The sequence below is a fragment of the Neopsephotus bourkii genome, unplaced genomic scaffold (genome assembly GCF_033783945.1).
Source record: "Neopsephotus bourkii isolate Nb327-2 ecotype Australia unplaced genomic scaffold, CSIRO-AGI_Nbou_v1 NB_851, whole genome shotgun sequence".
In the NCBI taxonomy this organism is placed as follows: domain Eukaryota; kingdom Metazoa; phylum Chordata; class Aves; order Psittaciformes; family Psittacidae; genus Neopsephotus; species Neopsephotus bourkii.
Window position 1 is genome coordinate 93376 of NW_026901347.1, and position 17304 is coordinate 110679.

General features: G+C 38.4%; 1 protein-coding gene across 2 annotated transcripts in view; it reads right to left on the reverse strand.

Moving 5' to 3' along the window:
• SLC1A1 (solute carrier family 1 member 1) overlaps positions 1-17304 on the reverse strand; it is a 54670-nt gene that overhangs the window by 6530 nt on the left and 30836 nt on the right. The window contains exons 3-9 of one of the 2 annotated variants that reach the window (XM_061356398.1): positions 15928-16020; positions 13915-14029; positions 11932-11974; positions 9939-10046; positions 8407-8591; positions 6291-6398; positions 965-1087 (exon numbers count right to left, since the gene is read on the reverse strand). In XM_061356398.1, coding sequence (XP_061212382.1) covers positions 965-1087; positions 6291-6398; positions 8407-8591; positions 9939-10046; positions 11932-11974; positions 13915-14029; positions 15928-16020 — 775 coding nt within the window. The remainder of the gene's footprint in view (positions 1-964; positions 1088-6290; positions 6399-8406; positions 8592-9938; positions 10047-11931; positions 11975-13914; positions 14030-15927; positions 16021-17304) is intronic. The other variant, XM_061356399.1, reaches the window with a different exon arrangement.

Consider the following 17304-nt stretch of genomic DNA (forward strand, 5'->3'; position numbering starts at 1 on the left):
CTGGGCAGAGAAGAGATTCAGAGCAGCCCTGCGGAGAAGGACTTGGGGGTGCTGGTCGATGAGAAAATGAACATGAGACAGCAGTGTGCACCTGCAGCCCAGAAAGCCAACCGTATCCTGGGCTGCATCAAAAGGAGTGTGACCAGCAGGTTGAAGGAGGTGATCCTGCCCCTGTACTTTGCTCTCGTGAGACCTCACTTGGAGTATTGTGTACAGTTCTGATGTTCTCAACATAAAAGGGACACAGAACTGTTAGAACAAGTCCAGAGGAGGGCCACAAGGATGATCAGGGGACTGGAGCACCTCCTGTATGAAGACAGGCTGAGAAAGTTGGGGCTGTTCAACCTGGAGAAGAGAAGGCTGCATGGAGACCTCATAGCAGCCTTCCAGTATCGGAAGGGGGCCTACAAGAATGCTGGGGAGGGACTGCTCATTAGGAACTGCAGTGATAGGACAAGGGGTTATGGGTTCAATAAAGGAGTTTTGGGTTGGATATAAGGAAGAAGTTCTTTACTGTTAAGGGTGGTGAGGCACTGGAATGGGTTGTCCAGGGAAGCTGTGAATGCTCAATCCCTGGCAGTGTTTGAGGTCAGGCTGGACAGAGCCTTGGGTGGCATGGTTTAGTATGAGGTGCCCTATCTACGGCAGGGGGGTTGGAACTTGATGATGTTAAGGTTCTTTCCAACCCGAACTATTCTATGATTCTATGATGTGTGTAGTCACAGAAACAGGGCAAAGGCTTAAAATGTAGTGTCTAATGAACCGTCTCCCCTTAAGAGAAGCTGGTGTAAGGCCAGAGCAATCTATAGTGCCCCTTTGGGTACTACAGAAATAATGATGAAGCTTCCAGGGCACTGAGAACTGTCCAGGTGAAATCAGGGTATGTAACAAAGTAGCAGTAAAATCAGAGCACAAGCAAAGCAATTACTACTAAGAACATCACAGAAAACGAATGTTTGTTTACCTGGAAGAAATCATGAGGGCTGTCAGAAGTGCCTGAGCCATCCCCATGGCAAATCGAAAAGGATTCTTCCGCACTATTATGAAATAGATTAGTGGCAGAATTATAATGGAATGGATCGCAAGTCTGCAAAATAAAATGGACGAGTGAAATAAATGGATCTATTTCATTGCCTTGTAATAACAGGTATCTGAGTTCTGCCCTCAAGTACACTTATGAAACTCTGCATTCAAAATCTAAAGAGTATACCATCTGGAAGAAATGCAGACTAATACTGTCTAAACTTTATTTTGGAAGGGAGAAAGGTTATTAATTGTCTTTCTCTCCAAAAGAAAACAAGAATTAACTAATATATTATTAAAAATAATTTTAAACTGATGAATATGAGAAAACTGAAGTAATAAATAATATTTGAACTCGTATGCAGAGTGTGATTTGAATGCTAAACCACTCCACTCTCTTACCAAATCCTTACAATACAGACCAGAGACAAATCAGAAAAATAAACCTAATTATCTTTTAAAAATTATCTGCCTTTATTATAGAATATGCTTGGAATTAAAGGCTCCCAGTCATGGGCAGATGAAGTCCACATCTTTCTACAGAAACTTCAAACATGATCCTATAACAAATGTCCACACTTGCTTTGTGGAAAACATTGTACACTTAAGCCTGTAATTAAAACGTGGTGAGGTATTTCAGACTGTACAATTGAGATATGTCTAGTCTCACTGTCTTTCACATTCTAAGTTGCTGAAATACTGTCTTTTGCAACTATTAATTTTTAAACTTCAGTATGTTGACACGCAAAAGATCAAACTGTCCTCTTGACTTTGGCTGCTCAGGTGTATTTGCCTGGATATTCGGGTGGGCTTTAGGGACAAATTCATCCTTCAACTTGTTCACTGATTTTGAACTTCGTGCATTAATCCTGATTGCTTATTAGTGCAGAATTTTGTGGGCATTAGATTAGAGGTAAACAGTCTGCTGGGAGCATGAGATGTCATCAGAAGATGTCCTTGTAAAGACATCCTCACAAGATGTTCTTGTGACCGTTACTATGTTGTAATAGTGTTTTATGATTTCAGAACACCTGATAAGGACAGTGATAAATCATGGTACCATATGTTCTATCCAAAATAGGTAATTAAGAGAGCAGTAGCTACAATATAGAAACCCACAAGAGCACCAAAACCCACCTAAAATGTTAACTCTTTGTTTCCCTGGAAAAAATATATTTTTTAAAGCCACAGGCATTAGAATGTTCATTCTGTATGTGAACAAACAATTTATTTAGTGGAATGTAAATAACAGCATGCAACATATATTGCTGAAAATTTGTAAAGAACTCTAGAAAGAAACCTAAGAATTTATACAATGGTGCCCAAGAACAAATGGAATTGTGCAGAACATACAGAAAACTATATAAAGTGGTATGGGTGTTGTTGGGTGTCTTAAGAGAATGTTGATGACAGTAAACATTTTGTTTACATCAAGAAGCATACTGACTCCCTAATAGCTATTCTGAAAAATTTAGAGCTGTGCTTTGTTAGTGGCAGCACAAACGTGACATTGTCCAAAATAAAGTATTTGTGCATATCTGGTTTGCTACTACTGATTTTCATGAAACAAATTCAAATTATTATTTTCATGCATGAAATGCAACTCACAGCAAGCAGCAAAAAATTTAATAACAAAAATCATAATCAGCAACTGAAAAGAAAAATTCTGTTATGGTTTAGTTGTAAGATAGGAAGAACCTTCTTCCTCAGAATTCCAAAATGGCAGAATCCCAAAATTATACATTCAGAGATGCAGCTGCCTTGATGCTTTCAGAAGAGACACAGGCACAGGCAGGAGAGAGTCTGACTGCTGCAGGTTCCTTTTTTTTTTAATTCCACCTCAGACTGAGAGTCCTGACACTTGTATCATGCCTCCTTGTTGTGGTTTAAGCTGGTAACTCAGAACCACTCAGCCACTCGCTCACTCCCCACTTCTTCCCACCTGCTCCCAGAGGCAGGAGGAGGAGAATTAAAAGAATGAACTCCCACGGGTTGAGATAAGAACAGTCCAGTAACTAAGGTATAACACAACACCAGTACTGCTGCCACCAATAATCATAATGATAAGGGGAATAACAAGGGAAGAGAATATAAAACTAAAAGGGGAAAAGGAGAAGAAAGCAATAAACACCAGTGATGTTTATTGACACAATTGCTCATCACCTGCCCACCGATACTCAGTCCAACCCAAGCAGCAATCTACTCCTGCTGGGTAACTCCCCTCAGTTTATATACTGGGCACGATGTGCTGTGGTATAGAATACCCCTTTGGCTAGGTTGGGTCAGGTGTCCTGTCTCTGCTTCCTCCCAGCTTCTTGTGCCCCTCCTCACTGGCAGAACATGAGACTGAAAAGTCCTTGATCAGAGTAAGCATTACTTAGCAACAACTAAAAACATCGGTGTGTTTGCAGCATTGCTCTCAGACTAAAGTTGAAAACACAGCACTGCACCAGCTACCAAGGAGGAAAACAACTGTACAGCTGAACCCAGGACACTCCTACTTTACTTTTCCTCCTCTGTGACCGCTAACCTGTCCTCATCATGACACTGCAACCCTTAAAAGTGAGAGGTTGAAGATATTTAGTGGCCAGCTGGGGCAAAGGCACTGGGAGAAGTCTCACGATGGCCTGAATAAGACATAAGGACTGAGATGTGTTGCAGACAGTGGTTGGTGAGAGCCGGTAGGGCTGAAAATGTAAAAGGTCATGAATAATAAAGGTGGGAAGAAGTATGCTAGAAGACGAGATGGAGAGGGAAGTTAAAGGAAAAGAAGGGTAAGACACACCAGCCCTCAAGCTCTCACACATTTTTCTTGACGGGGAATACACCAATATGTTTAAAATAACCTGTAATTCTCAGGATGAAGTTTAAAGGGAGAGTGAAAGACAGCTACAGAAGACACTGATGAACAGAACACACTGCAAACAGACAAGGTCAAGCAAATATGGATGAAAACCAAAAAGATGGTGGGGACAGCAGTGTTTAAGAAACAAAAACAAAGAAAGAGCACTCCTCCGGTTTGCCAAGAGGTGAGAAAAAGGGTATTCTTGCTGGCTGGAAAATGTAGAAGCACTTTTTCTCTGAAGCCTATAGCCTTGACTGTACACTGTCATCTTTGTCCCTGTGATGTAATTACAACATGCTCTGCTGATGGTCAGTTTTGCAGATAATGTTCTGCTGTTTAGCCCTTCTCCACAACACCTTGAGCATCACTCACTGTAGGCCAGCCCATAGGAGGCAGAAAGGCTGAGGAGATCTATCATAGTACCCATTAGGTACTACATAGTACCCATTAGGGAAAACTGTGGCATGTGCAAGAGAGTTTGGGGAAACAGAGACTTTTTCCTTTTCAAGGATGTAAAAACAGGCACCCTTACAATACACAATCTTTTTGATGGTACCTGGGAACCTATTGAAATTGTTGTGCCTGTCAAGCCCATAGTTACCAGGTAAATGGAAGACTCTGCGTGGTGGTAGTTTACTCTACAAACTACTCTGGAGAACGCACTGTGCCTTCACACACACTTCTTAAGGAAGATACACCCTGTCACAGTACAAATAGTTACCAGTATAACAGGTAAACAGTCATAAAACTTGCTATCAGATCTAAAACTGTAAAACTTGCTATCTCTAACTGAAGTCAAAGGACAGTAATAATCCATCCAACACACTCCTCTAAAGTAACTGGAGTCAGTAACACAGAAAACCTGCAGAGGTGATACACTGCCATTCTATAAATGAGTTATACCTAACTTGTGGTCATGGTCTCATTTATAATCTATATAGAAAATATTAATCTCTTGTTTTACAGTCTCTTGGTAAACATAAACTTTTACATTTAAAAAAAAGTTATTTCTTTTCAAATAGATAATGAAAACTCACAAAAACTGCTTCATGCATTAGACAAACATTACCTGCCTTCATTTCTGCATCATTTTGAAAAAGTCATGATTCAGTGCTATTTTTGGAGATGTAATTTTTACTTAGAAAGTCATTTTATCTCAAATTGTTTTTGAAAAGCTAGTCCAAACATACTAGCTTATGTATAAAACAAAAGAACTTTGAAATAAACATGATTAGCTAGCAAAGATTAATTCAAAAAAAAAAAAAAAACCCACCAAAAAACCTTCTTGACAATAGAGAAGTTTGCTTATAAGACTAATACATTAGTCTTAGCACTTGGTTGTCAGGCGGCATTTGAATGATGTTTGAAGAATAGCATGCATATGCATAAAGTGTGGGGAAGGAAGCTCTTGAGCAACTCTGGATCTACCCTCTAGATAAAACATGAATAAATCCTTAGCATACTTAAGGAATTATGTAAGTGTATGCTAAGGCAATGAACCAAGGCTGCCTAGAAATTATGCTTCACTGAATTGGAAATAGAAATTTAAATGCATTTAAGTCATTGGGACTGTAATAGCCGTTTATCTATCAAACATGTTCTTCGTATGATAGTCTTCAGGGATACATAATGATCACAGAATAACAACCTGTATCACCTGGAGCAGCTAAGTTGCCCCTTCTAAGGTTCCGCATCTGCAAGGCACCACATTGTGCACTGTCCTCTACCTCAGACTATTCTACACAGCCAAGGTTCTAGAAAAATAATAGAAAAAATGTTTTGATGCTTGGCTACGTTACTCAGACAGCAACTGCTGGTTTTGCAGCTTCATCAGCTAGCTCTGCCTAACAAACAGTGCAATGTCCAGGGTTTATTTTCATGTTAGATACCTGCTCTGCACTGAGGTAGGATCAGTTTCCTCTTTGGCATCATTTGCTGTGAACTGTACTTACTATGCATTTGTATCGTGCAGTAGAGATGGGTCTATGCTGATACACCTTCAGCTCACAGGTCCCATGCAGGTTCCCAACTTAATCCAGATATTTGTGTATTTTCAATAGGCTGGTAACCCCCAATAGCCATAATTCACAACCTCACCCTTTTTCAACTTCTATTATCTAAAAGAAGCATTACTCCTCTACTATTCTCAAAAATACAGGACCAACTAAGAAGATGAAGCACTGAAACAATGAATGCAAGAACAGCCTTTACTTCTTTTTTTTTTTCCCCAAGAATGCAAAGCAGTGACTTTAAAAAAAACCCTGCATTCAGCAAAACCTGCATTCACAACATCCTCACATAATTTTCACTGATGAGAACTTTTGCCTCTGACCTAGAAGAAGCTGGGTGTTGTGGATAACTGAGTTGTAATCAAGCTGTAAAGACTGCACACATAAAATTTCATCTTTAAGAAATGACATACCCACTCAGTACTGTAGCCATATAAAGACCCAGTTTAAGAAAGATTTCCCAGTCCTGAACTTCTATAATCTTCCCAGCAACTAAAAACATTATACCAATTGGCATATACCTAGAAAGCAAAAAAAAAGTAATTAAAAATGCATTCTCAGAAATATTGTGTGCTCACCAATGAATAATTTCTTGTGCAGTGTGACATTTTACAACACACGGAAGATTCTTTTTCTATTCTATTACCCACCTAAAGATATTTTTTTTTTGTATTCTATTGTGCAACTGACTTTATTCACTTGCAGCAGGACTTCAACAGACATCATGAAAAAAGATTAGAAAATCAGAGTAAGTGTAACGCTATGCATCTTTTAACAAGTACTATATGAGCTGGTGTCACAGAATACACAGAAGTGTGGGCTTTGCACTACCACAGCAAATGTTTATGCACAGCCATAAGCTTACTTGGAAATGGAAGTTTGTATGGCTGAGATCACTATCTGTGTATTCTGCAATCACACACAGATGGAAAGGTCTCCTGTGCTTACAGCAGGGGAGATATAAATGTCACTTAACACATAATAAGAGTGATTTTAGTATGCTGGGATAGTACCATCATCAGTGTGTTGCTTGACTGGAGGGGTCCCTATACCCTAGTCAATCTACACAACGCCATGCCTTACAGACATCAACAGCTACATGGCCTACTGAAAATTCAAGGCAAAAATCAGGGCTTATGCTATCACCAGCTCCACTGCATTCCTTTTGGTACCATAGAGCAGCTGTCACAGAGACAATTGCCACTTCAGAGCTTTGAGTAGTATGAATAAATTTGTGACTATATAAAAGTTATCTGTTTTAAAATAGAAACAAAATGTGTATGTGCTATCTCACAAATAAAACAGTACCTTGACCCTGTGCAAAGCAGGGCCTAGATCCTTCTGAGCCCTAAATTTAGTGAAAGTAGAATTAATTCTTCATATTGCCAGCATCAAACTTCACCTTATCCAAGACAACACCTCCCACATCTGTAGAAACAGGAATTCTGCAGTCACAGCTTCAGGCACGTGCATGACAATGCACAGGTCAGCTTACAGGTAGGTTCCTGTATTTGTGGCATGTGCTAACTCTCAGGGCTTGTTAGTGGTAATTTGCCGCAGAGTAAGGCAGCCTATTTCACAGGGCTGTAATTCAGCTGAGGACTGAAACAGCTGCCTAGCACAGGACTTTAAGTTGAAGGAATTAATTTACTTGTCTTTAAGGGCAGCAAAAAGTGTGCAATTAAACCCTGTACAGTTTTACTGTGTTACAGGCACCTCAGTGTGCTGGGGTGGAAGAAAAATCCATGGAAGGGCCAGATATGGTTAAGTTACTGTTTGTGTAAAACACGTGGGTATGGGTAGAGTATTGTAATAAACGGCACAAGGCACTCCACATGTACAGTCAAGCTCTGGAAAGGATTGTGTATGCTTATAGTCCTGACCCTGTAATTGTGATCTGCATGGACAAAAGCTCTGTGAATAGCTGTGAAGTCCAACCAATGCTATCAGATGAGTTTCTACATTTTCTAATTATTTTTCCTAAGAATATTATGAGAGAATATTGTGAGAATGTTGTCCCCCAAAACCCACTAGCAACAAGTAAATGATAATAGGTTGTGTTTTACATACCATTTTGGATTTTGTTCTGTGCTGTGGCTTGCATATTAATTCGTATTTCTAAAGGAACTTAGCCCTAAGGACAGCTCTCCTGGGAACATAATGGCTATCAGGTAATAGTGTTCAAGACAGAGAAAGGCATGTGAGTGGTAATGCTTCTGCACTCCTCAAATCACTAATGCAGTTGTACTGGTTTGATATAAACCTCTGGCAAGAATATCTGAAAAACTCATATTTCTGGTATACCAATAAGAACTGTGTCTTTAGTATATAGTAAGTAGAAGCCATGTCCCCTCAAAAGAATCAAATTCTGTAGAAAGATAACTTTTTACCAGCCTTTCTGTTAAAGATATTTGCTGTAAAACACTATGCAAAAGCAGACATGCAAGCATGAGTCCGCTCCTACCTCTTCAACGACAAAAACCCATTCAAAGAAATAGTTAGAAAATGCCAGTATGTCTTTGGACTTACCACATAATTATCTCAACTATTCTCATTGTAGCTTCATTCAGTGCATTGAAAAAATCCACCAGCACTTGTCCTTTCTCTCCCATTTTTCCAATAACCATTCCAAAAACAAGACAAAACACGATCAACCCCAGCACATTGATGCCGTTGGAATACATGCCCACGAGTTTGTATTCTTGGGTTTTGTTCTACAGATTAGATTAAAGAGAAAAAAGTTACTAGCTGAAAATACTGAATTTAAAGAGATCTAAAATTAAAACACATTTAGATCTTCCCTTGAAAAGACACAGAGCTCTTTCCCAGTGACTCTGTTCCCTTTCTGGCAATGCCAAGCAGGCATGTTCAAGAATGAAGGTAGAACTAAATTGGCTTTGAAAGCTTTGTATTTTAAAGTTATGTGAGGATTTGACCAAACCCTAGCAGGGGTAAAGCATCCCTTAATTTATGTGCCCTTCCTATAGACTGGCAACATCTAGTTATCCACAGATATGGCTTCAATATACTCAAGACTTGGTCCTGACTGTGGAGAACAAAACACAGCTGATGTGGAATCCTTGTGGTTATTTCTGAAAAACTGGAGGGTTTGTGTCTGCATTTAAGATAGAGTCCATTGTGTAAGAACTAAGACAATGGTATCCAATTTTGCCTCATTTAAAATCTATTGTTCAGCTGAAATCAGTGAAATTACATAGTTTAAAGCAGAATTGGATACACGTAACGTAAAAATCCTACTAAATAAGTAGGTACTCACAACACTCCTCTGCGTTTGTGCTGTATGAACATATGAAGGAAATAGTGCAATTCTTCACAACATTCTGCCTCAGGATTTAAGTCATGTCTTTTCATATAGCCCATGTTTGCATGAGATGAAGTTTTGAAGGAGCATAATAAAATGCATATTGATTTGGTTCATAGTTCTGTGTTCATAATCCATTGAATTCCTTTCTCTCTCTCCTGTGGTATAAGTCTAGGCTTTATAAACAAACAAGACTCATAAGCTTTCCATATGTCTAATCAGAGGCTTGTTAAACCTCCTCTTTTGTATTTTCTTTTTTTTTGGCAGTGTAACAAACTATTATTTAACAAATGCCTTCCATTGTTTTGCTTTCCATTAAAAGAAATGTATTATCATTTTTCATTTCTTTCTTTCTGCAGTGCTTACAGTTATGCTGCAGCATCTCATGGATATACATCTAGCCTTTCCACACTGACTGTTGTGTTTAATTTCTCAGCAAATTGGCAATTCATTAGCATACACATTTAATGGAGTATATGAATGTATTATTTGCTCACATTATCTCTTATCTTTGGACTGCTTAATTACCAGTGGAGTCCTCTGGTGTTCTTAAACCCTACTTGAAGATCCTCATAATTACCTCTTGTATTTACTTCCTAAGTTTTGAGCCCTTCATAAAATCTATGTACCATTTCCTTCTTTTTCTTAATCACTAGCCACATGAACTAAGTCAAATTTATTCTACATTCTTTGTCCCTGCTTCATATATTATGAGGGAATACAACAACCAAGGTCTCACCTTTGAATCCTCTGCTGTCGTAGCAGTTGTAACAGGTTGTTGTGTCAATGCAGAGCTGTTTTTATCCACATCAGCTGTAGCTTCAACTTTTTCACGTTTAGTTTTATACTGTAAAAGTTTTCCAAAAAAGGGAAGAATTTATTTAGAAACATGAGGAAACTGAAGAATGGACAAAGGCATAGCCTTTGCCCAGTAAAAATAAGGGAAAAATGAACCAGTCTAACTTGAAGGTAGCAAACATAAAGACATTAATTCCCAATTTGTGTGAACCATCACGGTTCTGTACTTCAGAAAGACATTAATTCCCAATTCATGTGACCCATCATGGTTCTGTACTTCAGATGCTGTATATCAAACAAGTGATTCATAGATAATATGCTATGAATTCTGTTTCCCAGGCTCTCAGGTTCCCTATGGACCTGATGCAGTCTTGTGGGGGATGAGATACATACACCTCCTGACAATGACAAGGGGACTTTTTGCTGGGACAGTCTGGAGAGAATTGCTGTCAGCCACACCAGTAGAGGTTCACAGAGCAGAAGCACCTGATACAGCCAGAACCCTTAGTAATGTGCTTAGTGTAACTAATGCCATTACCTAAGATGAACAGCCATTCTATGTAGCTGAGCTGGTCACCTCTTAGTCCCCTTTCCCCTGAAGGTCCTGTGCACCAAGTAGACCAGCGTCAAGATTACTGGACACCAGGATAATTATTCCCCTCCTTACTGGCCTTGAAGGCCCAAGTGCCTGGACAGGTTGTGACCCTGCTATAGAACAGGGAAGTGCCACAGCACATAGAGCGCTGTCTGTAAAACCAAGCAGTTAAGGGGGAACTTGGACCAGAGCGGCTGCTGGATGGTGAGACCAGGACCTGCCAGTGGCCAGGGGCACAACCACCATCATGTGCTTCTTCTGAAGACTGAGTGACTGACTTGTACTCTTATTGTGATTATTATGTTGATACAGCAAACCACGTATTGAGATCTGACCTAATCTGCAGAGAGTCCATGTGACACGAAACTTAAGCTAAGTGGTGCTATTATAAAACTGTATTACACTGATTATGCTTATAGAAATCCCATGCCACCTGATTATAAATTTTGTGTTGTACTGATCATAATATCCTGTTAAGAAAATAAAGCTTTAATTGTCACTAAAATTCAGTGTCATCATCATACTGCCATGGGCCCCTAAAAGAACCTGTCTGTCACCTTAGTTTTGAGTGACAGTAATTAATATGAGAAAAACTACACAAAAAAGTTTTATAAACTGGAAATACATTCAGTGCTCTGCACAGCTGGATAGTTACCATAATTTCCTGGGAAAGGTTAACTACCTCACTTATAAACCTCAGCTAAACTGGTAGGCAGCTGAAGGGGCAAGCAAAAAAGGTAAGCAGAGAACATCACAAAAAACAGTTCATGTATTTACGGATAAAGATGACTGAATCGGAAGTCTAATAATCTATATATAGACAGCATCTTCCTCTTTTATCTTGCAAATTGCACTTTTCCTGAAAGATGCCTCAAATAGACTACCACCTGGCTGCCTCTTCCTTAAGACAGATCATCAGGTCAGGCAATGGATATTAGATGGCAGACACAATGGGGTGAGGACTAAGTGATTCGGACTTCATCAGATACTGAGGAGTTTTTAAGAACAAAGAAACAGACCCTCATGACATGGTTCTTCTAACTCTGCCTGTCCCAAAAGGAAAAATCTTGTCTAATCACTGATTGGCTTTTGCACCCAGCTCCTAAACACTGTCTTTTTGCAAGGGATAATTAAGGATGTAATAATTGGCAACAAAGTGTTTATCATAATGGAAATGAAACAAAGATGCCTTAAAAATGGTCTTTTTACGGGAGATTAAGATACCCCTGGACTTCTCAGAAATGCCTGTTACCTGACATAATTTTGGGGGACATAAAAGAAAAATAACTTGTAGTTAACAAGGAAAACTACAATAGCAAAAAGGAACGTTCAAACTTACCTGTTGAAAACAGGCCTGGACAAGGTTTTCTGGGAACATATTCCTGTAAAAAAGTAGAGGTACTTCAACACTATATCATACTAAGAAAACATTGCTTATATAAACAAAATGATAAAATCTGCTGTTTGAAAAACAGATCAGGTTGCATTTCTTTATCCAGAAAGCAGTGGATTCAGCAACATGAGATATGAAGTCCAGGAAGTTTAGGACTCCCAGTGATTTGTTGACTGTTTTCCTACTATTGAATTTTTGAGTTCATCTTTCAGTGTTAGACATTTATGTTGGTGAATTACTAAACTTACTGGTTTTGTTATTTTATTTTTTTTCCCTGCTGCATCATCTCCATCATTTCCATGAACAATACAGGACACACCATTTTTATAGGATTTATCAAATAGAGGCAGAAAATAAATAGTAACTCTTATAAATGCTGTGCTGGAAGAATCAGTATTTGGTGACCTCTATTGTAGTTTTGAATTTAGAAATTAATCTTGGCTGATGGAGGATTCCCATGTATTATTCCAGGGTTAAGAACCATTTTTTGCACACTGAAAAATTAGGAAATTAGATCAAAAGCAGTGCAACCCAGTTGTGTGTTTCCTTTCCAACTGCCAATTTAAGATTCAAATGACTGCAGAAAAAAGCATTAATTTGGTATTTACTGGATAATCAGTCCAGTGTGGAAAAAGGCAGTTTGCATATTGAAACAGAAGTCTTTATCCTTCTTCCAGACCTTTCACAAACTCCTGCCTTTATTTTTCAAGTTTTTAAAGAAAATACTCCTCAAGGCAAGGTTACTTTGTACAGGCCTGCAATTTTCCTTTATATTACAAGACTGTCCAGATTCGGTCCTGATATGTAGGAAAAGTAACTATTAATTTCTTTGAAAGAGAATTTCAGATTTCAAACTCCTAATTTACATTCTTAAATTTGCTTATAAGAAGTTGAACTACAAACTTTAGCAAAACCTCAAACTACTCTGAATTCCAGTTCACACTGCTTTTTAATACATTAACACATTTTGTGCATGGAACTACATGAGCCCTGTGAATACGTGTGGAAATGTTCATGTAGAAGTTACTGGTAATAGACCAATTAGGTTTATAATGCAGCTATTTGCACAGTTCTCACTGATTCCTGGGCAAGTGACCATGAGGCATAAAATGAGCTTGCCAAGGAGATGCCATTCTAGTAATACACAGGCAGAAGGGGACAGATAAATTAAGTAAAAATTCTACAAAAGGGAATGAGTGGGTTAGAACAGTGACACAGATCAGTGACCAATTGCAGCTGGAGAAAAAAAATAATCCACAAGACATTTTTGCGGGAACTACTCAGCCACTACTGGAAATGCAAGCCTTTTTCGCTATTTTTTTCTGATTTCTAAATTCAAAACACAGTAGTTCAGAAAACCCACCCAAGTCTTCTGCAGACTTTTATAGGGGTTTCCTTCTGACCACTTCAAGTATCTACAATGTTCCAGGATGCAAATGGGAAAAGACTCATCATAAGACTGCCACAGATACTGGTGATGCAGCCAATTTGTTGAATGTACAACCACAAGAAACCTTTGCATACTGCATCTGTTACTCTATATCCTGCCTTGAGGAGCAGAAAAAGAGCACTGCAATTTCAGGTGGTTGTCTATGCTGGATGACACAGAAGCTGTCAGTCAGTAACTCATCAATCATTCAATCTTTGCTGGGTATTTTTTTCATAATAGGTAAATCTTGCGTATCGGTTTCTACAAAGGAGGGTATTTTTGTTGTTACTGGTTTGTTAACCAAAGTCTACAGCGTAAATAAAATTTTTGTTAGCAAATCGATTTGAATATGCTCCAAAATGTCTGGCCTGTTGAAATGCAAGATATTCTGTATTCATCCAAACAACATTAGAAAGCATTTTTATTACACATCACAACTTTATTTGTATTGTTGGGACTTCTGCAACAAGGGCATGGAAACTTATAAAAGAATACCTCACCTGATCAGATCCAGCATGGCATCGACAGTACTGACTTCTGGGGTACTGCCCACTCTGTCAATCTCATTTGCTTTTTGAGGCATTCCAGGTTTAATGGCCACAACTAAGACAATCCCTGCAGAAGGAGAACCATAAGAAAAGCTCACAGTGCAAGCAGAAGCAGTGGTGAACCATGCTTCAGTGTATTCTGGGTAGCTAAATTCTTAATGAGTTAAATGTGCTATGCTTTCCCTGGATGCAGGGATGCTCAGAAAAGGGAAATCTACAGTGGGCTCCAACACAGGAGCTACTTATAGCCTTGACTCTGGACATGGGTACTCTAGCTTTGGGTTTGCGTGTATGTCACTAAATCACTGCTGCTTACCAAGAAAGTAAATTTACTTCAGCTGGGCTTCAGCTGAAGTGGTCTGCAACTTCTGCACGGTGAAATTTCAAATTGCCATTTACCTTCTCCCTTTTGCAGTTTTTCCTGTTAGTAACTTTCAGATATGAATACAAGTGTGTTGACCTGTGATCCCAATGTACAACAGATGTTTTGGTAAAGTTAATTAGCAATAAAGTTACGTAAAAGAACTGGCTTCCGCAACAGACTGAAATAAAATATTACAGGGAAGAAACACTAGGCTTAATCTTATGAATACTGAAATCAGTGACAATTTTTCCATTTACTTAGTGACTTCATTTTAGGCATTTTTGCTATTAAATGAATAGCAAAAAACCCCAGGCCTTTCCAAATGTATGTTATTTAATTCCCCCCCCCCAAACAAACAAATCTAAAGCAAATGAAACTACTAAATCTCAGCATAGGAGAAAGAGGCATTTGAAGGACCCTTCAACCAGACAGGAAGGAGGCCTTCTAATGACAGTTGTGAATAAAAGGAGAACTGAAATTGTGTAACTCTGAACAGTGAAGCAAATAATATCAGAGTATCACAGAATAATTTAGAATAACAGGGACCTCTGGAGATTATCTGGTTTAACCCCTTTCTTAGGAGTTTCTTTGTGTAAGGCTAATTTTAAAGTTAGTCTTTAATTAATTTTAGTCTAATTACTTTTAGCCTAATTAATGTTAGTCTTTATTAATTTTCTTCACTACATATTCACAGAAAATTCCCAGACAGATGAGACAGCCTAAATGGTACAACCACAGTGATCTATTCCGCTCAATAATGCAACCTCTAAAAATTAATCTGGCCTCATATGTCTGTATATGATTCTTTTTCTATTGTTAAATATTGCTTTGCCTTACAAGTAGGCCACATACGATGTACATTTTGTCCTTCAAATAAATACACATTTCTTTTTAGTGGGTGATATCTAGGCACAGTATCCACTCAGGCTCAACAAAATATGAAGATAAGGCACAAACTACGTGACAGGCAACAGAGAAGGGTCTAATTTTACTTCTTGTTTAGGAAGGTAGGCTGAAATGTTTGCTTAATCATATATGGAAGATTTTAATGTTGCTTATAGAGAACGAACTTCCTGCAAGAGGAGATGTGGACTTCATAGAACTATGAATGGAGCCTGACAGTGCAAGAAGTGACAAAAACCTTTTAGGAAGGAAATGAGATGACAAGGGAAGCAGTATTTTCTGTTGTTCTTTCAGATGAGACATATTATACACTTTTGGATCTGAGAACCACTGACAATCTATTATTTTGATACTGGGGAAATCACTTTGTAATTAAGGCTGGCCTTTGATGTTCATTCAGCTTTCCCACTGCTGTCCCTGTTTACCTAAGCAGACAATTCCTAATTTTCCTTGAGCTGAAATGTATGGCAAAATTTCCTGTGGCTTCATTCTGCATATGAATACAGCCAAAGTGTGAACAGAGGCACTAACTTCTCCCTGTACCTGGCTACAAGCATGACAAGATGTTTGGTATGATTCCTGTCTCTTCTCCTCATCCTGTCTTGGGAAATCAGTAATGTCACAGTACTGCATAACTGCAGTTAGGCAATGCTGAATATTTTAATGAGGATTTTAAAAGTTACAGTATCACAGAGTACCTAGTATTACAGCAATGATTGTAGTGCAGAAATAATAGATGAGCGCTCGCAAACCAATCTTCCCAGAAACACTGGAATCCAAAGCAGCAACACCTGCAAAAAGAACCACAAAAACAAAGCACTAAAATACAGTCCTAGGTGAAGCCTGCTTTTTTTTTTTTTGTAAAACCAATTATTTACTGTCTCTTATTTCTATGAAGGATTTTTTTTCTTTATTCAAGATATTTCTAAATACCTAATTGCCACTTGCACTTCTGAAAAATGTCTGTAGTGGACCAACATATTTGCTTCTGCTTCATCACAGAAATCAAGTTCCCCAGGAATTTTCTAGGAAAAATATATACGAGCTTTTCTGATTTCCTGATGTCATCACAAATTAGACTTCTTTGGTTTATGAATATATGTTGCAATTTATTTCCATATTCACTTAAACAATAGGTTCACTTTCTTCAGATCTGTAATATTTTGGCTTTAAAACTAAAAGTCATGCAAAGGGAGCTGCTCAGGACTGTTACACCAGGTTTGCCAAAGGCACATACAGACAAGTAAGGCTTATTCCTGGTGGGCTCACCTTCATTAAGATGTTTAATTGGGTTTTTTTGCCTAAAGCTTTTCTGAAATCTGGGATGTTTCCACTCCTCTACCTGTATCTGTCATTGTGAGGAGCTGAGGGCAGGTTTTGTTAATAAAGGTGGGGAAGTGCTAAGGTGGGTGTTATACTGAGGTCAGCTTAACTTCTGGCAACAGGATTACATCAAACTGCTGCTGAAGTATTTAATTGTTTAACAGATTTACAGATATAGCTGCACACATACAATTCAGTAACGAGAATAAAATTAGCATTGTGACTGTAAAAGTTTACTGTCTATAACCACACAAGTTAATAATTCACTGCTATCTCTTTATTATACATTTGTGATGGACTTATCATTTTACGATTATTGAGTCAGGTTATCAAAGACTGGACAGATTCTTTTGTACAGAGAAGCAAAATTACCATGAGGATATTCAACCTCAAAGAAGCACAGTTTTATAGGGGGAAGAAAAAGAAAAAAAAAGTTTCCAAAAACTAAGGAAGAAAAATCAAAATGTCTTTTAAAAGTAAGTTACACAAACGTAACTTACTCGTCTCTGAGCTTCAACATGTGTTGATGTCTCTTTCAGAAGGTGTATTAACAGCAGTAACAACTTCGTCTATGGCATTTATATAAGCCTTACTAGTTCTGTTAATTGTTACTCAAAATATAAACAGTACTGGGAGGGGAGAATGAAGGTTATTCTGTTTCATCATCTATTTGATAACTTTGGGATCTTCCATGGGACAGCATATCATCAGACTGAGTACAGAAGAACTACATATACATGCAGAAATCATGA